Source organism: Emys orbicularis, chromosome 6 (genome assembly GCF_028017835.1).
Source record: "Emys orbicularis isolate rEmyOrb1 chromosome 6, rEmyOrb1.hap1, whole genome shotgun sequence".
NCBI lineage: Eukaryota > Metazoa > Chordata > Testudines > Emydidae > Emys > Emys orbicularis.
Window position 1 is genome coordinate 710,391 of NC_088688.1, and position 24,125 is coordinate 734,515.

The 24,125-nt window shown below is 54.3% G+C and overlaps 2 protein-coding genes across 2 annotated transcripts in view; both read right to left on the reverse strand.

The window, feature by feature from the left end:
• Positions 1-1,816: 1,816 nt before the first annotated feature.
• The window catches only part of LOC135880032 (avidin-like), a 42,085-nt gene continuing 19,776 nt past the window's right edge, over positions 1,817-24,125 (reverse strand). Inside the window, exon 4 of the mRNA XM_065406116.1 lies at positions 1,817-1,880. Coding sequence (XP_065262188.1) covers positions 1,847-1,880 — 34 coding nt within the window. The 3' untranslated portion in view covers positions 1,817-1,846. The remainder of the gene's footprint in view (positions 1,881-24,125) is intronic.
• On the reverse strand, positions 18,626-23,615 carry LOC135880548 (avidin-like). Its single transcript, XM_065406875.1, has 4 exons — positions 23,451-23,615; positions 21,795-22,008; positions 20,077-20,197; positions 18,626-18,728 (listed from the first exon to the last, which is right to left on the reverse strand). Exons 1-4 carry the CDS (start codon positions 23,523-23,525, stop codon positions 18,626-18,628), a joined length of 513 nt encoding a protein of 170 aa, XP_065262947.1. The 5' UTR covers positions 23,526-23,615.

Below are 24,125 nucleotides of genomic sequence, written 5' to 3' on the forward strand. Positions count from 1 at the left end.
CCTAGCTACCCTCTCCCTGCACCCTGCACTACCCCCCTGCTGCACACAGCCCCTAGCTACCCCCCTTCCTGCACTCTGAGCTGTTTTCAAACTTTTTGAGCTGAGCCCGCCCCACTTTTGAGTTATAATTTTTGGTTGCACCCCCACCCCCTGGCCCCACAATCCAGACTGGCGGGCAGTCTGCTGAGGTGAGTCAGGGGGTGGAGGTGGTGCCCGGACCCCGCCGTGCGGAGCTGGCTCAAGCCCTGCTGGCCTCTCCCCAGACAAAATAGAAGCCAACCTAACCTATGCCTGAGCCCTCCCCCTGCCCAGATGGGAGCTGGGAGCACAGGGAGAGGTCCCCTGGGAGCTGGGGCATGGGGTCAGGTCACCCTAACACTTCCTGGTCTCTTCTTTGCCCTGCGGTTTTAGTCCCCTCCTCTCCCCACCCCACCTGGTTCTGGAAGAGGCCGGCAACTTCCAGCTCCCATTGGCTGGCCAAGACGCCTCACTCACTGTCCATTGGGCGGCATGACTCTCGTTCAGGCCGCCGGCTCGCAGAGGCGGGAGCAGGAGCCGGGCTGGGCCGGACCCCACGTGGGGCAGGCAGCACGGGGATGCCCGAGCCCTGGCTCTGCACCCGGGTGTCCCACTGGTGAGGCCTCTAGTGCCTGGCCCTATGGCCGGCCCGGAGCGATGAAAGGCTAGGCCACAGGCGTGATCGGAGAAGGTGCAGGCCAGGGCTGCATGACGGTGCTAGATCCATACAGCTGTGTCGCCCCGGGGCGTGAGAAATCCCCCCCGAGCAACCCGGTCACACCAGCCTGGCCTGTGGGGACAGCGCTCAGCCAGCGGGTGGGGGGTCATTGCGCTGCCGGGAGTTTCTCCCGTCGGGGCAGGAGCGTCTTCACTAGCGCGCTACAACTGCGCAGCCACATGGGTGCAGCTGCCAGTGCCACGTGTCGTGAGAAGACCTGACCTCAGGTGCTACATAAAGGCCAGATCCTCCCCTGGAGCTTTGTGAACCAACCGAGAGCGGGGCCCCCGGGGAGCACCTGGTACCAAGCTGAGGCACTGCCCTAAGAGCATCTCTGGCCCCCTGCCCCGGCGGAATTGGACACCCTACACAAAACAGTCTCCCTGTGCCGGGTTCCTCCGGAGCGTTACGCCGCCCGTGGCGGGGTTCAAGGGAGAACCACACAGGACTGAGCCCTGTTTTTCTGATGGAAAATGTTTATTTGGCTCCTGGTGCCTAGAACTCAAGGTGGGCGGCGTCGGATGCCCGAGAGAAACAAACCCCCGGGCTGAGAGCGCTGGCCAGGAACCTCCTGAGTGAGCGAAGGACCGTTTAGCAGGAAGGGCGTCTCCTCGGGGCTGTACAGCGGCTGTTGCACTCTGTGCCCCAGGCAATGGGCAGTGAGCAAAGGAGCGAGCCAGGGGGATGAACCTGCCAAGGGGCGTCCCAGGAAGGGCCCGGCTCATGGGAGAGAATCCGGCACCTCCCAGGGAATCCAGAGAGTGGCAAGTGGGAATCACGGCTCAGCAACAGCTTCACCCCAAGGGCCAAGAGCGATAAAAACACAAGAGACTCATTTGCCTCCAGCTCTAGAGCTTTACTGGGAAAGGAACTAAATTGCAGCGTCGGGGGCGCAGGCAGCGATTCTGGGATGTGGGTGTAACCGGAGAGCGAGGGGAGATGGAGACAGAGACGGCGCCTCTGCAGCCCAGCAAACAGCCCTGAGGCCGGGCGAGACGCTCTCGAGAGATTCCGGACGGGGGCACCAGGAGCCCTGGGGCTGCAGAGTGGGGTCACGGTGCTGCTGGGTCACCGGACATCGTCGCTCCTCACGGCTTTGCCCACGTTCCGTCACTTGATCCGGGTGAAAACGTTTGTGCCGACCCTGCAGGGAAGCGCAGAGCTGAGGTTACTGGCCCAGCACGGGCCTGCGCTCGGGGCTGCCCCATACACGGGGGGAGAGGGAGCAGGGCACAAGGTGCATTAATCTGAGACAGATAGAAGCCCTAAGAGGCACCTCCTACAGGCGCTGCCTCAGGGGGGCACCCAGCCGCCAGCCCAGGGAAGCAGCGTGGCTGTGGGCACCCTGCACTGGCCTGGCCTCAGAGCCACCCAGCAGTACCCGGGGGTGGGCAGGGACTCTGGGGCTGCTCATCCAGCCATCCCCTCCTGGGTAGGTCAACAAGGCCACCCTTTGTGCTTTTCCCTGGCCACTGACTCGGCCCCCAGGGGATACCCCCCCACAGGATGCCCACACCCCCCGGCGGGCTGCTCACCCATTAGCGAGTTCTCGGAGAAGAGCTGTGGGAGGACATGGCCCTGGCCCCGGCCTGACCCGCCGGGGATCACACACAGCCCTGAGGTGTGGCAGGGCCCAGGGAACTCAGCAAACCTTCATCCTCCCCTAGCAAGTGTCACAGGTTCCTAGAGTCCTAGGCCAGAAGGGACCATTGTGATCTGTGTCTGACCCCTGCACGGCACAGGGCCTAGGACCGGTCCGACCCCCTGCACAGGCCTTAGAGCTTCCCCCCTAAAATTCCTAGAGCACATGGGGGGTCCCCCAAGAGTTTGTGATTCGGTGCTGAGAGCCCCGCCCTGCCCCACCTCATCCCACACGGGGTTCCCTGCATCTCCAGCACCACAGTCTAAGAGCCGGGTCGGGATCCCTGCCCTTGGCACAACGTTGAGCAGAGACGGGGCCAGGCCCTGCAGCCCCAGCTCCGCAGGCGGCACCTTCGCTCCTGGCCAGTCTGTGCCCAGTCACCCACCTGGTCGCTTCCCAGTTGGCGCCGGGGGATCCGACCTCCTCACGCAGCAGCCACGTGGTCTGCAGGGTCTCCTCTCCCTGGTCATCCATGAAGCACTGGCCCACGAAGACGCTCATGGAGTCTGGCGGAGACTCTGACAGGTGATAGAGTGACAGGGTCAGGGCTGCTGGCTCTGAGACCCCCCACCGGGCCCCCAGACGGAGCCCAGAGCCTCAGGGAGTTTGCTGCGTGTCGCTGGGGTGGTGCTGCTCACCGGCTATAGTCACCCAGAGCGACCCCCTGGGTCCTCTGCAGCGGTTCCCCAAGGCTGGCTCCAGCCTCCCCTGCGGCCCCGCCCTCGCTCCACCTCTTCCCGCCCCCACTCTGCCCCTCCCCAAGGCCCCCGCTCCCCTGCCACTGCCTGCCCTCCTCCAAACCCTCCTGGAGCTGTGTGGCTGGTGGGGGCTGAGCACCCACTATTCAGCCCCAGAGCACCCACGGCGTCGCACCTGTGTCCAGGATCTGTGCGTTTCCTTCCGTGCCCCACAGCCAAACCTCACTCAGCCCCTCACTGCACCCTGCCTTCACCGGGCTCCACTGGCCTCCCACACAGACATCTACAAGGGCAGCCACTGACGGCACCTGCCCCCTGCCTCCTCCCTGTCCTCTCGGATCCCTGCACTGATGCCCCTTCCCCTCCCTGCCTTCAGTGCTCTGCCCCAGTGTAGCCCCCCCTTGCCATGATGTGTCACTCCCTCCTGCTCCTTGTGCAGTCACCACCGTGCCTCCCCCCATGGCCCCCTGGGCCTGGGGCCCCCTGCCCCACGCTCACCCACACGGCCCCTGGGCCTGGGGCCCCTGATCTCCACATTTCAGTCCCCATTAAAACCCAGCATCCAGATGACCTGCTGCTCCCCTTCCCCAAACCGCTGCCTCCGGGTCTGTCTTTCCTTCCTCTGGGAGCTCTTTGGGGCAGGACCACCTGCCTTGCACACCTGACGAGTCCCCAGACATGCACATGGGCTCTGGCGTAAACAAAAATACATTAAACATCTTCACTGAGCAGATGCAAAAACCGCATCGCCCCCATACTGCCTTGCTGAGAGTCCCTGAACCTGGGTCTCTCCAGTGTAAGAGCATGGGGCTTTTGGTATAAGCCCCTGCAGTAAGGATACACCATATAAAAATATAAGAGCATTAGAACGGCCAGACTGGGTCAGACCAAGATCCATCCAGCCCAGTATCCTGTCTGACGACAGTGGCCAGTGCCAGGTGCCCCAGAGGGAAAGAACAGAACGGAATCATCGAGTGATCCAGCCCCTGTCGCCCATTCCCAGCTTCAGTGTGTATTACAGAAGAGAGATTTAAGTCACTATTTTGTTTATTAAAGGAAGTGACATTAGAAGCATGGTTTAAATCAGGATCATCTGTCTTCCACAATTCCACAACATGGAGTTCTCCCCTGGCTCCTGAATTATTATTATGTTTAATATTAAAATCATGTTTCTAGCCCTTCTGGTAGCGAGAGAACCTTGAAAACCTGGCCTGTGCATAGAGCAAATCTGCAGAACGCCTGCAGCACTCCCTGAACGATGGGACCGTCCCAGTCAGGGGTTCACGGAGTCCATGGCTTTGCAGCTGCAGAAGTTGATACTTTTGCCGTGGAAATTCACTATTGTGCTACACCAACACGTTTCCTGTCTCCCTGCCCTGCCTGCAGCATCCTCCTGCTCCCCCAGGAGGAGTCAACTGGATTTCAGGGCTGGGGGAAGGAGGTTTTGCGCTGGGCCACCTGAAGACAACTTCCAAGTTGTTGTGGAAAGTAAGTGTGACAGCCACCCTCTGGGCACCGGACCCAGGATCTCCCCAGCTAAAGCACAACTTAAATTTTAAAATTTTAAAATTAAATAAATTTTAAATTAATGGAGATATCCTATCTCCTAGAACTGGAAGGGACCTTGAAAGGTCATTGAGTTGAGTCCAGCCCCCTGTCTTCACTAGCAGAACCAAGTACTGATTTTGCCCCAGATCCCTAAATGGCCCCCTCAAGGATTGAGCTCACAACCCTGGGTTTAGCAGGCCAATGCTCAAACCACTGAGCTATCCCTCCCCCCAACACCCTACAGCAGGAGTCGGCAACGTTTCAGAAGTAGTATGCCGAGTCTTCATTTATTCACTCTAATTTAAGGTTTCATGTGCCAGTCATACATTTTAACGTTTTTAGAAGGTCTCTTTCTATAAGTCTATAATATATAACTAAACTACTGTTGTATGTAAAGTAAATACGGTTTTTAAAATGTTTAAGACCCTTCATTTAAAATTAAATTAAAATGCAGAGCCCCCCGGACCGGTGGCCAGGACCTGGGCAATGTGAGTGCCACTGAAAATCAGCTTGCGTGCCGCCTTTGGCACACGTGCCATAGGTTGCCTACCCCTGCCCTACAGTGTGAGCTGCAAAGCTAGTGTCTGTAACGGACTCACATCCTCCGTGGCTCGAGCATCGACGAGGACGCGTAACACACTGGTCAGTGGATTACATGAGCATCACGAAGTTTCCATCAACGAGTATTTTCCATTGCGAGCTGTAGCTGGATGTGTCTGGCATGGCAGGGAATTCCATGGAGACAGAGATCCCCACCATGAGCCTTCCCGGCGGGCAGGGCCGGCTACAGGCACCAGCCCACCAAGCTTGTGCTTGGGGCGGCACCTGGAGGGGGGCGGCGCGGCGCGGCGCTCCGGCTCCCGCCGCCGGGGAGAGCGGAGCCCCGGCTGGGGCACTCCGCCCTCCTCCCAGGGCGCCGGCCGCCGGGGAGAGCGGAGCCCCAGCCGGGCACTCCGCCCTCCTCCCAGGGCTCCGGCCGCCCTCCCCCCCGGCGCCCTCCTCCCGGCGCTCTGGCCGCCCTCCCCCCCCCCCCGTGCCCTCCCCTGTGGCGCTGGGGGGGGGGGGGGCAGCCGGAGGCTTTTTTGCCTGGGGCGGCAAAAAAGCCAGAGCCAGCCCTGCCGGCGGGTCCTTCTCCCCAGACCAGTTTGCTTCCACTCTCTCCGCCTTCGCTTAAAGTTTGATTCGACCATCACTCACCTCCTCCCAGCCTAAGCCTGGACCGCCAGGCACTGGGCTTCCAGGGCTACCTCCAGAGACCACCACAAGCCTCTCACTGACTGAGGAACAGGCTTGCCTTATACACTGTCCTACTCCCAGCTGACCTCAGTCCCATGTACCCCGAGTCACTGAGCCCCCGGACGACAATTCCCAGCATCCCATCGCCTCACAGGGCTGACAGCCCCTTCCCTTAAAGAGGCCAGCCCTCCCCAAGAGTGGGGAATGAGACCCCCAGCTTTGTCAGCCCCCCCTCAGACCACGCTTACCCCTGGCTCCGCCTGGCCGGCACCGAGGCAGTGCAGGCTACACACCTGAGAACTGCCACTTCACGGTGAACCCGAAGGTTGGCTGCTCCTTCTGGCTGGCGCTGTGCTGGATTCCATGCAGACGCGACGACAGGAGATCAGCCCTGGGGGCCATTGCTGCAGAGCGGTATGAACCTGAGAACGCTCCCGCCTCGCTGAGTTCGGATACAACCATCTTGCAGCCCAAGCTGCTCCTCCACGATCCGGACAGGACACACTGGAAAGGGAGGGACGCGGTCAGCAGGACCAGGGTCCCACCCAGCACTGCAGGGCCCGATGCTCGGCTGAGGCGATGGCCCTGCCAGCCCGGAACGAGGGCACAGCCCGCTCAAACCGGAGATGAAAATGAAGTCTTGGTGTGCGCTCTGCTTCCTGAGCTCTCCAGCGGAGCCCTTCCCTCCCCACCTGTCTCTGGGTCTTTCAGGCTGGGGATTCCACCAGAAATGCAACTAATTGAATAAATCCTAAACCATAAACACAGAACTGGGGGCCTCCTCTGCTCCTGGGGGGGGCCCCTCTGCTTTCTCCTTCCTAACCCATAGGGTGCGGGGAGCTGTCCTCCATTCCCTCGCCACCCGCTCCCTCTCCCCACAGGCAGAGGAGTTTACTGAGGCAGCTGCAGGTCTCTACACCCGAGAGCAGTGGGGCCCAGGCTGGGTGAGGGTCCTGGAGAGATGACAGGCCCCATGGGGCTCGTACTGTAATGGAATGCTAAGCCGTATCGCGCTGTTCGGCCACGAGGTGGCGCTGTGCGGCCCACACTTTATTTAAGCCATCGTGGGCCATCGCTGGCAGACCATTGAAGGAGCTGCAAAATACAAACTGACCCACAATCACAACACTTACGCTAGACAAAAACAGGTTGGCTGACATGTTTTACCTGACAAGTCTTAGAACCCTAATGTAGACAAGGCCAGTAGTAGGTTAAGTATTGGTTGGTCAAGGTGAACCCTATGTGAGAGCCTAGGCTGCAACATAACCAGCTAACACGTGTTAAAATACAGCTCATCTTGCTTACAGCTGGGTTTTAAAAATGTTACTTAAAACATTAGCAACCTGTTTTCGAGAACCTGCCCTTTTCCTAGTCCAATCCCTAGAACCATCGGGCCCTTCCTTCCCGAGGGCAGACAAGGGATTGTCACCCTGTGAGATATTGCTGGGTCCTGCCAGTCGGCTGGTATAACTTGGGTAACCGGAGGGGCGGGGAAAGCTGAGCTGGGTGCATGTAGCACAGCCACGCTCGGCATCCTGCTTTGTAATCTGCCATCTTGGTGGTGATGGGGGACTTCAACTACGCAGAGACCTGTGGGGAAAATAACACCGCAAGGCACAGATTATCCAACAAGTTCTTGGAATGTATTGGAGACAATTTTTTAGTTCAGAAGGTAGAGACAGCTACTAGGGGAGAGGCTGTTCTAGATTTGATTTTGACAAACAGGGAGGAACGGGTTGAGAATTTGAAAGTGGAAGGCAGCTTGGGTGAAAGTGATCAAGAAATGAGAGAGTTTGTGATTCTAAGGAATGGTAGGAGGGAGAACAGCAAAATAAAGATCATGGATTCCAAGAAGGCGACTTTAGCAAACTCAGAGTTGGTAGGTATGATCCTATGGGAAGCAAATCTAAGGGCAAAAACAATTGAAGACAGTTGGCAGTTTTTCTAGGAGACATTATTAAGGGCACAAGAGAAAACTATCCCATTGCATAGGAAAGATAGGAAGTATAGCAAGAGGCCACCCTGGTTTAACTAGGAGATCTTCAATGACCTGAAACTCAAAAAACAGTCCTACAAAAAGTGGAAACTTGGTCAAATTACAAAGGATGAATATAAACAAATAATACAAGTATGTAGGGACAGAATTAGAAAAGCCAAGGACAAAACCAGATTAAACTACCTAGAGACATAAAGGGTAACAAAAAACAAACAAACATTCCACAAATACATTAGAAGCAAGAGGAAGACCAAGGACAGGGTAGGCCCATTACTCAATGAGGGGAAAGAAAACAATAACAGAAAATGTGGAAATGGCAGAAGTGCTAAATGACTTTTTTGTTTCAGTTTTCACCAAAAAGGTTAGTAGTGATTCAACATGTAACACAGTGAATGCAAGTGAAAATGGGATAGGATCAGAGGCTAAAATAGGGAGAGAAAAAGTTAAAAGTTACTTAGAAAAGTTAGATGTCTTCATGTCACCAGGGCCTGATGAAATACATCCTAGAATACTCAAGCAGCTGACTGAGGAGATATCTGATCCATTAGCAATTATCTTTGAAAAGTCATGGAAGATGGGAGAAATTCCAGAGGACTGGTAAAGGGCAAATCTAGTGCCCACCTATAAAAAGAGGAATAAGGACAACCCGGGGGATTACAGACCAGTCAGCTTAACTTCAGCATCCAGAAAGATAATGGAGCAAATAATTAAGCAATCAGTTTGCAAACACCTAATAGATAATAAGGTGATAAGTAACAGTCAGCGTGTATCAGTCAAGAACAAATCATGTCATACTAACCTGATAGCTTTCTTCAACAGGGTAATAAGTCTTGTGGATGGGGGGAAATGCCCGGCCCCCTCGGCCCCTCACCCTGCCCCAGCCTGAGACACCCCAGAGCCAGCGCCCAGCCCCCTCGGCCCCTCACCCTGCCCCAGCCTGCGACACCCCAGAGCCAGCGCCAAGCCCCCTCGGCCCCTCACCCTGCCCCAGCCTGAGATACCCCAGAGCGAGCATCCAGCCCCCTCGGTCCCTCACCCTGCCCCAGCCTGAGACACCCCAGAGCCAGCGCCAAGCCCCCTTGGCCCCTCGCCCTGCCCCGAGACACCCCAGAGCCAGCGCCCAGCCCCCTCGGCCCCTCGCCCTGCCCCAGCCTGAGACAACCCAGAGCCAGCGCCCAGCCCCCTCGGCCCCTCGCCCTGCCCGTCCCAGAGCCAGCACCCAGTCCCCTCAGCCCCACATCCTGCCCCAGCCTGAGACGGCCCAGAGCCAGTGCCCGGCCCCCTCGGCCCCTCACCCTGCCCAGTCTGCCCCATACCTTTCTCTCTGAAGAGGTGCTGAGGGTCACCAGAGCCAGGGTGAAGATCAGGGAGAAGCCGATTTTCCCCATCATTTCTTGGATTAGAAGCCACCTGCAAAAGCCAATTGAGTCTCCCCAGCACTTAGTCTGGGGCCACCAGTCAGGCCCCGTCTTTATATCCCCTCGCAGAGGGCCGGGGCTGCAACCTGAGCTGTGTTGGTTCTCTCCTCGCTGGCAGTTCCCAGAAGTGAGCGGGCACCTCGGTTATTTTGTTTATGTCTCACTGACATTCAATCTGCAGCCCAAGCCGCTGGCAGGGCCAGCAAGACAAAATGAAAAGAAGGGACGTGTGACCTGGGCAGTGATGTGAGGAGTGCGCTCAGTGACCAGCTATAGATAGATCCCAGCAGATGGGAGAGCTGGACAGAGACCAGCAGGGCCATTGGCCTGCAGTGACAGGTGGAAAGGTGCCTGGCTCTGAGGGCTATGCCCTGCCATGGCTCATGGGGTGTGCGAGGGCACGTTACCCCGGGCCGGTGAGAGAGGTGATGGCAGGACAAAGGTTCTCCGTGTGCCATGCACGACAGAGCAGGGGCAAGGCGGGAACTGGAGTCCATTAGCAGTCAAGATCCTGAGCCTCTGAATGGTCACTAACTCTAGCGGAAATAATGACATTTCATATTAGCCAGCAACCACCCCTGCCTCCCAGACAGGTGGCAATGAGTGATCTGGGGCCAGCCTCTCTTAGCCAGCGCTTTGCAGTTATAACCATTACTCTGCGGCTATTCAGGTCTAGGCAGAATATGTTAAAATCCATAATCCACTGTGAAGATCTTAGAATCTTTGCTAGCAAACTGAGGGCCAGTTCCAGTCTTTGTTAGTTTAGCAATGCCACATCTGGCAAAACCAGCTCCATGCTTTTGTGCGGTCTCTCTAAGTTAAGAACAATTCACAGCCTTTTCCTTACCGGTCCCAGGCCTCCTTCCCAGCAGCTGGATTCTCTGCGGTGATACCTGTAGCCAATTAGTTCATGCTATCATTTAGTTGTGTTGTGACCGTGTTGTAACCTCCTATGTTATTTCATGTAGAGTTAATGTTTGATGCCCGTGTGCTAGAAGTAGGATAGGACTGTCAGACGGACAAGTATGTAGGAGGGATGAGTGTGCATTAGGTATAGAAGTGGAGCACGACTTAGTTCAAGGCCTACAGGCTGAGGCCTGTAAGATTTCAGATTAGCCTCACCAGACTTCAGGAGGCCTGACACAGGTAGATGACCAGAAGTGACCCGGTGCCAGTAAGGTAACCAGATTACGGTAACGGACGTGCCTGCCGGTGATGTTCTGGGAAAACAGACCGCCGGGTACCCATCTAGACGGCAAGGTTCCTGATAGTAACATCATGGAAAGCCTGCTTTGACCGCAGGCTCCCACGAAAACATGTTTACGTAGCTGCCAATGAGAATAAGGTGAATTAAGAGAACACCGTATGAAAAGTGGGGCACCAGACAAAGTATGGGGTGTGGAAGTACAGATAAGGACAAGGTGGTTAGAACCCTTATGCATATGCATATTGTGTTAGGCGTGGCCAAACCACAAGATAAAAGGGGTCCCTGGCATGGACAGTGTGGGAAGACCCCAGCAGGAACCAGCCCGCTATTGATGACCGCCTGTTGAGAGGTCCATCGGAGCAGAGGAGTATGGATACAGCAGTAGCTCAGGTTGTGTGTACCCAAGTGTGATTGCAACCTTAGTCATTTGCTGAGTATAACCTATCATACAAACAAACTGTTCACTTGTAGCCGTGCGTGGTCGCTGCATTCGCTCTGTGCATGCTGCTCAGCGTCTCCCACTGTAAGAGAATCGCCAAGGTAATGTTCACCCTATTGATCTGAACACTGGCGCCATGGGAGACAAACTCACTCCGGAGGGACGCTGTCGTTTGTAATGAAGCTGCCTCTGGCGGGACACAACTGAGAGTATCAATTCAGGACAAATTGCTAAGAGCCGGGCAGTCACAGCCCAGGGCTCGGGGTCCTTTACTATTAAGGCACCAAACCAGCCAAACAGAGAGGACTTCGGTCTCACCCCACTGGCTAACCAGAAGTCACACAAGCAATTCCCTTAGACACTCCAGTTTTCCAGTATCACCACCAAGGCCACTCATTATGGGGACAGATGGTTATGAAAACCAATACCCCAGTAAAAGAAAAAAGGTTCTCCCGATCCCAAAGGACCCAGACCCAGGTCAATATACAAGTCAGATCTTACCCACAAATCACACTGTTGCCAATCCTTTAGAATCTAAAATCTAAAGGTTTATGCATAAAAAGAAAGAAATATAGACGAGTGTTAAAATTGGTTAAATGGAATCAAATACATACAATTTCAAAGTTCTTAGTTCAGGCTTGATGGGATTACTGCTGATTTAAGCCAATCAAGTCTCTGGAGTACAAACATCCCAGCTTGGATGGGTCATTCAGTCCTTTGTTCAGAACTTCAGTTTCTAGCAAAGTTCCTCCAGAGGTCAGAAGCTGGATTGAAGACAAAATGGAAGGGTTTCCAGGGCCTTTTATATCCTCTGCCATGTGGAAGGACCCCTTTGTTCTTACTGTGGAAAATCACAGCAGCCAGGTGGAATTTGGAGTCACATGGTCAAGTCACATGTCCATGCATGACTCAGTTCTTTACAGGTGGAGTGGCCGTTGCTCACATGCTGCCTTGAACGTTCCCAGGAAGGTTCCTCATATGTGGATTGGAGTCTCCCAAGGTCCATTGTCAGTTAAGTGTTTCTTGATGAGGAGAGGGATAGCTCAGTGGTTTAAGCATTGGCCTGCTAAACCCAGGGTTGTGAGTTCAATCCTTGAGGGGGCCACTTAAGGATCTGGGGCAAAATCAGTACTTGGTCCTGCTAGTGAAAGCAGGGGGCTGGACTCAATGACCTTTCAAGCTCCCTTCCAGTTCTAGGAGATAGGATATCTCCATTAATTTATTATTATTGACTGGGCACTTAATCTGAAAATTCCTTTCTCAAGAAGCTAACCCAATGTTTCACTAAGGGCATGGCTACACTTGCAGATGTAGAGCGCTGTGAGTTAAACCAGCCTTCATAGAGTGCACTACAGAAAGCGCTGCAGTCTGTCCACACGGCCAGCTGCCAGCGCACTGGCGTGGCCACATTTGCGGCATTTGCAGTGGCATTGGGAGCGGTGCATTATGGGCAGCTATCCCAGCATGCAAGTGACTGCAACATGCTTTTCAAAGGGGGGTGGTGGAGTGTAACAGGGAGTGTGTTGTGTGTATGTGGGGGCTGAGAGAGTGGGTTTTAGGGGGCTGAGAGCATAGATTCATAGATTCTAGGACTGGAAGGGACCTCGAGAGGTCATCGAGTCCAGTCCCCTGCCCGCATGGCAGGACCAAATACTGTCTAGACCATCCCTGATAGACATTTATCTAACCTACTCTTAAATATCTCCAGAGATGGAGATTCCACAACCTCCCTAGGCAATCTATTCCAGTGTTTAACCACCCTGACAGTTAGGAACTTTTTCCTAATGTCCAACCTAGACCTCCCTTGCTGCAGTTTAAACCCATTGCTTCTTGTTCTATCCTTAGAGGCTAAGGTGAACAAGTTTTCTCCCTCCTCCTTATGACACCCTTTTAAATACCTGAAAACTGCTATCATGTCCCCTCTCAGTCTTCTCTTTTCCAAACTAAACAAACCCAATTCTTTCAGCCTTCCTTCATAGGTCATGTTCTCAAGACCTTTAATCATTCTTGTTGCTCTTCTCTGGACCCTTTCCAATTTCTCCACATCTTTTTTGAAATGCGGTGCCCAGAACTGGACACAATACTCCAGCTGAGGCCTAACCAGAGCAGAGTAGAGCGGAAGAATGACTTCTCGTGTCTTGCTCACAACACACCTGTTAATACATCCCAGAATCATGTTTGCTTTTTTTGCAACAGCATCACACTGTTGACTCATATTTAGCTTGTGGTCCACTATAACCCCTAGATCCCTTTCTGCCGTACTCCTTCCTAGACAGTCTCTTCCCATTCTGTATGTGTGAAACTGATTTTTTCTTCCTAAGTGGAGCACTTTGCATTTGTCTTTGTTAAACTTCATCCTGTTTAACTCAGACCATTTCTCCAATTTGTCCAGATCATTTTGAATTATGACCCTGTCCTCCAAAGCAGTTGCAATCCCTCCCAGTTTGGTATCATCCGCAAACTTAATAAGCTTACTTTCTATGCCAATATCTAAGTCGTTGATGAAGATATTGAACAGAGCCGGTCCCAAAACAGACCCCTGCGGAACCCCACTCGTTATGCCTTTCCAGCAGGATTGGGAACCATTAATAACAACTCTCTGAGTACGGTATGTCAGCATACTGTCTTGTAAGCTCAGACAGCAGCAGACCGCCCTTCCCCACCCCAGCCTCTCTCTCTCACACAGCATTCCACACTAATGGTTGCTTTGTCTCGGAGCAGATAAGCAGCCGGCTGTCAGAAACTGAGCTTTCAAAGGGCATATCCACATTCCTACAGTGATTCAAAACAGTGACAAGAGTGGCCACTGGACTTAAGGGGATTATGGGATGTTTCCGGAGGCCGATCAGAGCGCAGTAACGTAACACCTCGTCCACACTGAAGCCCGGGCGATGTAGCCAAGGCACAGCAAACGTTATTCCTCTCGCCGAGGTGCAGAACCAGCAGCGCTGTAGCCGTGGAGTCAGAGCGCTCTACGTGCCATGCCAGTATGGACGGGGAGTGAGCTAGGGCGCCCGGGCTCCTTTATTGCGCTGTGACTCGCAAGTGTAGCCAAGCCCTAAGGCTACTTTAGAATCAAACACATTGAGATACAAGTACAGAGCCAATATTCATAACTTCAGCTACAAAAATGATACATACAGACAGCATCATCATAACCAGCAAATCCTAACCTTCCCATAGACACCTCACACGACAACCTTTGTACAATATTTGCTGCAAATATATAACAGTGGTTGCAACAATGATCTATACGGTCACAGTTAATGTCAATAATGTCACATTGTTTAACACCGAACTATCAAGCCTATTTTAAACAGAGGCTACAACAGTCTTTGGGGCTCAAGAAAATTCACAGTCTCTTCCTTACCGGCCCCAGGCCTCTTCCCCAGGCCCTGGCTGTGGTGATACCGTGGGGCAGACACCTGTTCTGGTGGTGGCTACACGTCCTCAGGCTCCAGGTGCCATGACACCTCACCCCAGCATTGGCCCTCCCATGGGGGTCACATCTTGTCCAGCAACATCTCCCTCCACTGGGCCTCTGCCCAGAGTCTCCCTCGCTCTTCCCAGGCGCTCACCTTGCTCAGCTCCAGGTTATTTGCAGCATGGCCAGCCTCTGCTCTCCTGGCTCTGGCCCCACGGTTCCCCACTGCAGCGGCTGGTCTGCACTACCTGGCTCTGGGCTGCAGCTTTGCCCTGCAATCCTCGCCCCCAGCTCACTTGGAGGATGGGCCCCGGGATCTGGACTCCCTCCCTACCCTGCCCACCCTGTCAGTCCAGCTGACTTGGAGCGCTGGCCTCTCCCAATTGGCCATGGGGACTGTCAGTCTCAGGGTCCTGACTCCTCTTCAGCCCTTCCCTTTTCTCCTGGTATTGGGAGAAAGGCAACCAACCTCCCCCCCCACACACTAAGTTTCATTAAGGGGCCAGCAGCCCCCTTGCTAAAATCCTGCCATTGCTAGAGTGCTCACACCAGCACAGCCAGATCCTATATTTACAACAAACATCTACACACATCATAGTATTGTGATGTTATGAGTGTAATATAATATCTCATTGAAAGGGGACAGGGCCAGAAAGAGTTAATTACCTCCCAGACTGACCTGACTCATGGCCGAACTTTAGAGACTGGTTAGGAAGATCTGTAAATGAACAGAGCTTTGAAATGCAAGTCTGCATTGTTAGAGGTAGAAGGGGAGGTGTTTACTCGGGTCTTGTAATATAAGCAACAAGTCTTGTCTATTGCTATAGCTTTGATTTGAAGATCAAAAAAGGAATATTAACATTTAGGAGGACACTTGAGGGAAATAGTATTATTGTCTCTATGTCTCTTTGAAGGTTGTGGTAACCTGTAGCTGAACTGTTTAATGGATAAATTACCCTGTGCTAATTGCCAGGATGTTTGGGAGAAGGAGAGTTAAGCCTATGGTTTTCTCAGGCCAAAAGGCTGCTGGAAATGTATAAGAACCCTGGGACACGATCCTGCTTCATCTCAGATCTGCTTTGGGTTTCAAGAGGGGGAAACCTTAAGCCATAAGGATTGAGATCCCCAGTCATTGACTGGAGTCACCCTGAATATGGACTTTGGACTATAACCTATGGACTATTTCTAAAAGGACTTTTGGCAGCTACAAGCTCATCTCTGCTATGTATCTGAACCTCAAAAATTGAATTCAAGTCTGTCTGTATATTGATCTTTTAACCAGCACACACTCTCTTTTCTTTCTTAATAAATTTTAGCTTAGTTAATAAGAATTGGCTATAAGCATGTATTTTGGGTAAGATCTAAGTTGTCATTTGACCTGGGTCTGGGGCTTGGTCCTTTGGGATCAGGAGAACCTTTTATTTTATATGAGGAGATAAGATTTTCAGTAATCATCATCATATCTGACAGGTGTGTCTGGACGGAGGCCGGAGGCTGGGCACTTTAAGGGAACTGCGTTGTTTGGACTTCTGAGTAACCAGTGAGGTACTACAGAAGCTGTTTTGTGCTGGTTGGTAAATCTAAGTATTGGAATATCCACCAGCGTTTGGGGTTGGTCTGCCCTGTTCTGTTTGCAGTTCACCCTAATTGAGTGACCTCAGCTGGGTCCCACGGGCAGCAACGTCACAGTGGTGTAGTCGTGCAAGGATCCACACAACCAGGTCAATTAAGCTTTGGGTCAGAACCCCACGCTATCCAAATTTGAATTTTGGTATTGAGAGTTTTGTTGGTTAAAGAGCAGTTGCAATGGATGAGTAAAGAGCATATAAGGGCCTTGGCAAAAAAGCCCTGGAAGATTGGTGTTCAGAAAAGGGGATAAGCTTTAGAAAGAAAGCTACAAATCAAGAACTGAGAAATTTGTTAATGGCCAGTGATCAGGAGACAGGAGCACAGCCCTTACCTGAGGCTACAGAAGATGCAGAAAAAATTAGAGTGCAAAAGGCAACAAGTAAACTGCAATTTGAGCATGAACAGAAGCTAGCAGATCTTCGATTGCTAGAGAAGCAAAAAATAGCTGAATTAGAAAGAGAGGCTGATGAGAGAGAAGAAAGAGCTTGTAAGGGGCATCTGGAGCTGCTTGCTGCTGAGGAGAAAGCTCAACAGATGGAACAGGAGACGGCCAAACTTCAGCTCCAAGTAATGGAAGAGCGGAGAAAGTCATCCCCACCTGGTGCTCCACTTCCCCCCCGCCATGAGAAAAACTGGGAAAGGATGTGTCCCATTTACAATGATACTGAGGATATAGAGTTGTTTTTGGCTACCTTTGAACACCTCTGCAATCTGTACCAGATCCCCGATGATCAGCGAATGCCTGTCTTGCTGACCAGACTGACTGGAAAAGCCAGGGAGGTATTTAATGAATTGGGGGAACAAGAAGCCTTGGATTATGGGTGGTTTAAAGATTCTGTGTTAAGGCAGTTCAAGGTTACTCCTGATTCTTACAGAGTTAAGTTTAGAAAGTTTAAAATGTCTAAGGATTGTACTTTTGTAGAATGTGCTCATAAGCTGATGGGTTTTGTTAAAAAGTGGGTTGTGGGAGCCAAGGCACATGGGAGTTTTGAAAAACTGCTGGATTTACTAACTTTGGAACAGTTCTTAGACATTGTGCCTGACCATGTGAGAGCAGCTGTGTGTGATAGGGACCCTGAGTCAGTCCTACGGGCAGCAGAGATTGCGGATGCCCACACCCAAAACAGGGCTCGAGAAGGGTATAAACCCCAGGGGAAAACTAATCACCATTCTCCCCAGTTCAAGAGGGAAGGATTTAAAGGTAAACCTGGCCCTGACTCTTCTAGAGGAGCTCATGGGGGCCCAGAGGATAGGAACTCTCACCCCAAGAATAAACAGGTTAAATGCTATCACTGTGGTGTGCTGGGCCACATGAGACCAGACTGCCCGACACGGAAGGGCAGCCCAAAACCAGCAACCCCAAATGCCACGGCAAATGCTAATCCTGCTACTATAAACTCACAGGCAAGCTACACAGAGCCCAGCACTAGTGCCCTGTGTGCAAATGCTGTTTCTGTGGTCTCTGAAGACTTTGACCTTAAAACTCTTAAAGCTAAATATGGGAAAAATAATGCAGAGTTTATTAGCAGTGCAGAAGGGAATGGAGTGAGGTGTATGGCATGGAGGGACACCGCAGCCGATATCACTTTGGTCTTGTCAGGTGGTTACTAACAACATCCTGCACCCCAACCCCTGCCCCAGCCCTACATTCATGGCCCTGCATACAATGTCCCCACCCAGATGTGGCCCTTGGGCCAAAAGATTTGCCCACCCCTGCTCTAGATAATACTTAGGTCATCTAGTCCAATCCCTGCACTGAGGCAGGACTTGGACTAGATGACCTATCAAGCTCCCTTCCATTTCTATGATACAGATAAACCAACAGGGGAGTACAAGGAAACTACGAGACCATATTAGTCAGCATGATGGGCAGTTGAGGGGGGGATTGAATTGCTGAGAGGGAGAGAGATGGGGAAATATATTTGCAACCCAGCACTCCCCACCGATGGAGTGTGACCCCTGTACATTAAGCAGTTTCCCCATCACACTCCTTGTCCCAGGTCACTGGGCAGTATTAAGTAGCCTGCTGCAGATGGTGAACTAAGATCTAGTTTCAAATAACTAGAACACAGAATGGCACAATATTTTTCCATTGGAACAAAGTTTATTTGGTACCTCGAGTCGAGAACTCATGAAGGGCTGAAACATTCTAAGAGAACTGAAGCTTTGAGCTGGGAGCAGTGGCTAGCCCTGAGCTAACGTCAAGGCCATTTGGAAGGGGAGCACCATTTCTCTGTGACTTTAGTGAGGCTGGTGCAATCGCTACCATAGACTGATGGAGAGCGAGGAAAGGAGTGAACCAGGGGCAATAAAGCTGCCAGGAGTGTCCCGGAAAGACCCCAGCTAACAGGAGAGGTTTCAGGACCATCCAGGGAAGTCAGAGAGGGGCAGGTAGGCGTCACAAAAGCCAAGAGCGATAAAACCACAAGAGACTCATTTGCTTCCAGCGCTGGAGCATTGCTGAGAAATGAACTAAACTGCAGCGTTGGGGGCGCGGGCAGCGATTCTGGAGGGTAACTAGAGAGCGAGGGGGAGATGGAGGCAGAGACGGGCGACTGCAGCTCAGCAAACCGCTGGGTGAGACGCTCTCGAGAGAGGCCAGGACAATTCCAGACCGGGTGGGCACCGGAGCCGTGGAGCTGGAGGGCGTGTTCATTGTGCTGTTGGAGCTGGAGTATCACAGAGTGGAGACTGCTGCTGAAGGATTTTCCCTGGCTCTAGATTTCGTTTCCGGGTGAAAATGTTTGCGCCGACCCTGCAGGGAAGCAGAGAGCTGGTGTTACTGGCCTAGCACGGGCCTGCGCTCGGGGCTGCCCCATACAAGGAGAGGCAGGAGCACCAAGTGATTCATAAATTCCAAGGCCAGAAGGGACCAGTGTGATCATCTAGTCTGACCCCCTGCCTGGCACAGGGCCCCAAGACCGGTCCGACCCCCTGCCCGGCACAGGGCAGAGAACTGCCCTGAATTAAATCCTGCGTCAAGTCCAGAAGCAGGGACTGAAGGAGAACAAATCATTTAGACAAACATCCCATCTTGATTTAAAAGCTGCCCGTGATAGAGAATCCACCACGGCTCTTGCTAAGCGTTTCCAGTGTTACCCTCACTGTTTAAAAATTGTGATTTATTTCTAATTTGAATTTGCCTAATTTCAACTTCCAGCCACTGGCTCTAGTTATAGCTTTGCTGTTGCACTCTTAAAGGGCTCTTCAGTGTATCAGGCTGAGGAGAGAAGCCCAGAGAGGGACACCCCATCCCCAGGGCCCCCACCTGGGTGCTGAGCACTGCTGTCTGGGGAACGCCCCTCCTCCAGATGCCACCTCACAGGGGCACCCAGCCGCCAGCCCAGGGAAGCAGCGTGGCTGTGGGCACCCCGCAGTGACCTGGCCTCAGAGCCACCCAGCAGCACCCGGGGGTGGGCAGGGACTCTGGGGGCTGCCCATCCAGCCATCCCCTCCTGGGTAGGTCAACAAGGCCACCCTTTGTGCTTTTCCCTGGCCACTGACTCGGCCCCCAGGGGATGCCCCCCCACAGGATGCCCACACCCCCCGGCGGGCTGCTCACCCATTAGCGAGTTCTCGGAGAAGAGCTGTGGGAGGACATGGCCCTGGCCCCGGCCTGACCCGCCGGGGATCACACACAGCCCTGGGGTATGGCAGGGCCCAGGGATAGCTCAGTGGATTGAGCATTGGCCTGCTAAACCCAGGGTTGTGAGTTCAGTCCTTGAGGGGGCCATTTAGGGATGTGGGGCAAAAATCTGTCTGGGGATTGGTCCTGCTTTGAGCAGGGGGTTGGACTAGATGACCTCCTGAGGTCCCTTCCAACCCTGATATTCTATGATTCTATAACTCAGCACATTTGAGGAATAAACCTTCATTCATGTTCACACCACCTCCTTCTCCTCCAGCCAGATACAGGGGGGGGGCGCAAGGGTTTGGGATTTGGGGCTGAGAGCCCCACCCTGCCCTTCACCAGCTCATCCCGGCTCATCCCGCACGGGCTCAGAGCCGGGTCGGGATCCCAGCCCTTGGCACAGCGCTGAGCAGAGACGGGGCCAGGCCCGGCAGCCCCAGCTCCGCAGGCCAGTCTGTGCCCAGTCACCCACCTGGTCGCTCTCCAGCCGTCTCCAGGGGATCCGACCTCCTCACGCAGCAGCCACATGGTCTTCAGAGTTTCCTTCCCTTTATCACCAACGAAGCACTGGCCTACGAAGACGGTTGTCGAGTCTGCGAGGGAACCAGAGGGAGAGACAGTGCCACACGCTCTGCGTCCCGCAGACACCGGGCCCAGAGCTCAGGGTGGAGGGAGAGGGCGCGCTGTGGCGATGACACGACTCCCGTGCCACAGGCATATAAAGAGCCCCTCTCTGCCTCCGCAGCATCTCTCCCCGCTGACGCGCTTTCCCCGGCACCGGCCCAGACGGCAGAGCAGCACAATGACTCCATTTTCTGGGCGGCTACATGAGACGGGGCAGGGTCGGGAAGGGGAGAGGCCTGCAGGCTGGGGGACACTTGGACTCCGCTGTCTCCCAGGCCCCACATGCCAAGGCCATTTCCAAAGTCTGCTGGCTTCCTCCTCACCATCACCAGATCTGCGCTTTTCTGTCCATGCACCAGGGGCAGGGGCAGGGCTCCTTCGGGCCCTGGTTCGACCCGCTCAGCTGTGCGCAGGCTCCTCTGGCGTCCCCAACCCACCCGCGCCCCACGGCAGCCCATACAAAGTGCAGCTGATATCTTCCACCCCTGGTCATTTGATCATGTCATCGTCCTCCCTGTGATCAGCCGCAATCTGGCGTCCCGCGTAACCCAGCCCTGGGACCTCCCCCAGGTATCCCAGCGTCCAGCCCGCCACGGCTGGTCGAGCCAGAGGGAGCTTTCGGAAACAGACTCCGTCTTGACTTAAAGATTCCAAGCGATGGAGGATCCACCACGTGCCCAGCTCAGCTGTCCCATTGGCTAATCACCTGCACCGGTAAAAAGTTCCACTTCATTTCTAATTTGGATACGTCTGGGTTCAGTTTCCAGTCACCTTTGTCTGCTAGATTAAAGAGTCATCGGCTGTCAGGAAGCTCTCCACAGGCAGGTTCTTGCAGGGTTTATCGTCACTGCGCTAGCTGACGTGAGCACCCCTGTGTTACAGCACTAGCCGAGCTGTCGTGAGAGCGGCCGCACTGGAGTTACACGAGCGGCTGGATTAGCAGGACGATTGAATTAGCTGCTGCTGAGTTGTTGTAACAGGAGCTGTTGCACCCCCCATCCCCCTGCATTACTAGCTAGAGCCTCAGCATCACCCAGGCTTCAACCCCCACACAACCCCCCAACGAGCCAGCTATCTGGGATTTAGGGCACCTCGTTACACAAGCTAGACATGTGTGTGGGTGGCCAGGAGGTGAGTTCGGGGTGACTCAAATTATAACTGCTGTGCACACCCATAGGCCATGATCAGACACCCCCATAACCTTCTCTTGTATCAACTAAATAGACTGAGCCGCTCTAGTTTCTCCCCAGGCAGCTGGTTTCCCAGAGCTCGAACCATCCTGCTAGCTGTTTTCTGACCCCTTTCCAAGGCTGTAATATCCCTTTGAAATGCGGACAGCAGAAACGGACACAGTAGCCAGTAACGGGCTTGCTGGTGCCATACACAATTCATTTTAACCTCCCAGTATTGAACACAATTACTGCACTGAGTCACATATTTCCCACGACCATTTCTGGCACGCCAACAAACCAAAATAATCCTCCAGGTGCCCCTGGCGCCCCCCCCCCATTCATGCTGATAGTAACCCCCTCCCCCCCCGGCCCCAAAGCAGCACGTGGTACGTACTTGAGAACTTCTCCCAGTTCACAGTGAAGCCGAAGGTCGGCTGGCTCCTCTGTGTCCTGTCATGCTGGGCTCCCTTCAGGGGCGAGCTGTGGATACAGTTGCCGGTGGCCGTCACAGCTGTGAGGTACTTGCCGGAGAATTCTCCTGCATCATTAACTTTATTTATTTCCATCAGCGAGCCCAGCTCGTTCCGCCACAGTCCGGACAGGTCACACTGAAAGGGGAACAGACGTGGTCACACGCCCAACGCTGCACAGTCGGACACTTAGCTGAGGCTGTGACCCCAAGAGCCCCGAACGCAAAAGAGACTCTGCAAACTAGGAAATAAACCCAAGTGCCTCGCCTGTGCTCTGGTTCCTGAGATCCCACGGGACAGCTGGTCACGAGAAGAACCTCTGGCCCTGTTCTTTGCGGGCATGGAGGTTGCGTTTCTAGTGGCCATAATTTCTGATGGAAGATTAGTGAGCTCCTGGCTTGGCCAGCAAAGAACCCTCTAGGCAGGGTCCCAGCGCACCAGAGGGATGGCTTTGCAGATTCCCCTGTGTCTCGCCATGGTCAGCGTGTGCTTTTACTGGAATCCAAGCACTGCATTCCTTGTGCTCGCTCCCACACTGGAGCAGCCTGCACTATGGAGCTTCCTGCCCCCAGGTCAGGGACAGGCACTGCCGAGCCCAGACATGAGGAGCTGGAGTCCGACCTTACACAGCGTGAAGCAGAGAACGGCCAACACCACCAGTTCAGAACGTGAATCCGACCCTGTGAATGTGGGGCTGGACAGGACCTGGAGAGGCCATCTGGTCCAGCTGCGTGCTGCTGCAGGGCTACGTTGTACCTAGACCATCTCGGAGAGGGACTTATTTAACCTGCTCTTAAAACCCCTCCAGTGACGGGGATTGCACAGCCTCCCCTGGGAACCTACCCCAGCGCTTAACGCCCTGATGGCTGGAAAGTTTCTCTGAGTATCTAACTTAAATCTCCCTTGGTGCAAACTGAGCTGAACCCCTCCTGCCCCCCCTCAGTGGACAGGGATAGCAGCTGGGAACTTCCTCTTCATGGCAGCCTGTTACAGACTGGACCCTGCTCCGCTGGTCTCCCCTACACTAAACATGCCCAAGTCAGGCCCCAAAACAGAGGGGTTTAAAAAAGATATTGTGGATTTTGTCCTGTCAAGCTCCGGCTGCCCCCTGCCCCAGCACCTGCATGGCCACCGCCTGCTGCCATTTCACCAGAGAGATGGAGCAAAGGGATTCTGGCCCCTGCTGCAGAAGCTATCACTGAAACAACCCCCTCGGCCCCTCTCCCTGCCCTGCCCCGAGCCACCCCAGAGCCAGCGCCCGGCCCCCTTGGCCCCTCGCCCTGCCCCGAGCCAGCGCCCGGCCCCCTCGGCCCCTCGCCCTGCCCCGAGCCACCCCAGAGCCAGCGCCCGGCCCCCTCGGCCCCTCGCCCTGCCCCGAGCCACCCCAGAGCCAGCGCCCGGCCCCCTCGGCCCCTCGCCCTGCCCCGAGCCACCCCAGAGCCAGCGCCCGGCCCCCTCGGCCCCTCACCCTGCCCCGTCCCAGAGCCAGCACCCAGTCCCCTCAGCCCCACACCCTGCCCCGGCCTGAGACGGCCCAGAGCCAGCGCCCAGCCCCCTCGGCCCCTCACCCTGCCCCATACCTTTCTCTCTGAAGAGGTGCTGAGGGTCACCAGAGCCAGGGTGAAGATCAGGGAGAAGCCGATTTTCCCCATCATTTCTTGGATTAGAAGCCACCTGCAAAAGCCAATTGAGTCTCCCCAGCACTTAGTCTGGGGCCACCAGTCAGGCCCCGTCTTTATATCCCCTCGCAGAGGGCCGGGGCTGCAACCTGAGCTGTGTTGGTTCTCTCCTCGCTGGCAGTTCCCAGAAGTGAGCGGGCACCTCGGTTATTTTGTTTATGTCTCACTGACATTCAATCTGCAGCCCAAGCCGCTGGCAGGGCCAGCAAGACAAAATGAAAAGAAGGGACGTGTGACCTGGGCAGTGATGTGAGGAGTGCGCTCAGTGATCAGCTATAGATAGATCCCAGCAGATGGGAGAGGCGGAGCGAGAGGACCATGTGAGGGCACCTTAGCCAGGGCAGCAGCAGGTGGGAGAGGTAAGCTGAAGTGCTGCTCATTGAGCGTTAAGGTGCTGACGGGCCAGAGGCCTTCCCGGGTTTGCTGGCACCCCCAGGCTGGGATAACTCCTACAGTGGCTCCTGGGATAGAAGGTTTCTGTCACCAGCCCCACACAGCGTCAAACGCGTCTGAACATGTATCCCTTTCCACTGGCCGTCCAAAAAGTGAGGTCCCCTTGGTGCTTTCTGCTGGGAG

What these genes read in the sequence shown, in the direction of transcription:
- LOC135880548 (XM_065406875.1), bottom strand. Translation starts at nt 23,525, where the DNA reads ATGATGGGGAAAATCGGCTTCTCCCTGATCTTCACCCTGGCTCTGGTG. An exon ending in GCACCTCTTCAGAGAGAAAG is followed by an intron (nt 22,009 to 23,450) that starts GTATGGGGCAGG and finishes TTCCCCTTTCAG; the next exon opens with TGTGACCTGTCCGGACTGTG. An exon ending in GACGGCTGGAGAGCGACCAG is followed by an intron (nt 18,729 to 20,076) that starts GTGGGTGACTGG and finishes GCTTCCCTGCAG; the next exon opens with GGTCGGCGCAAACATTTTCA.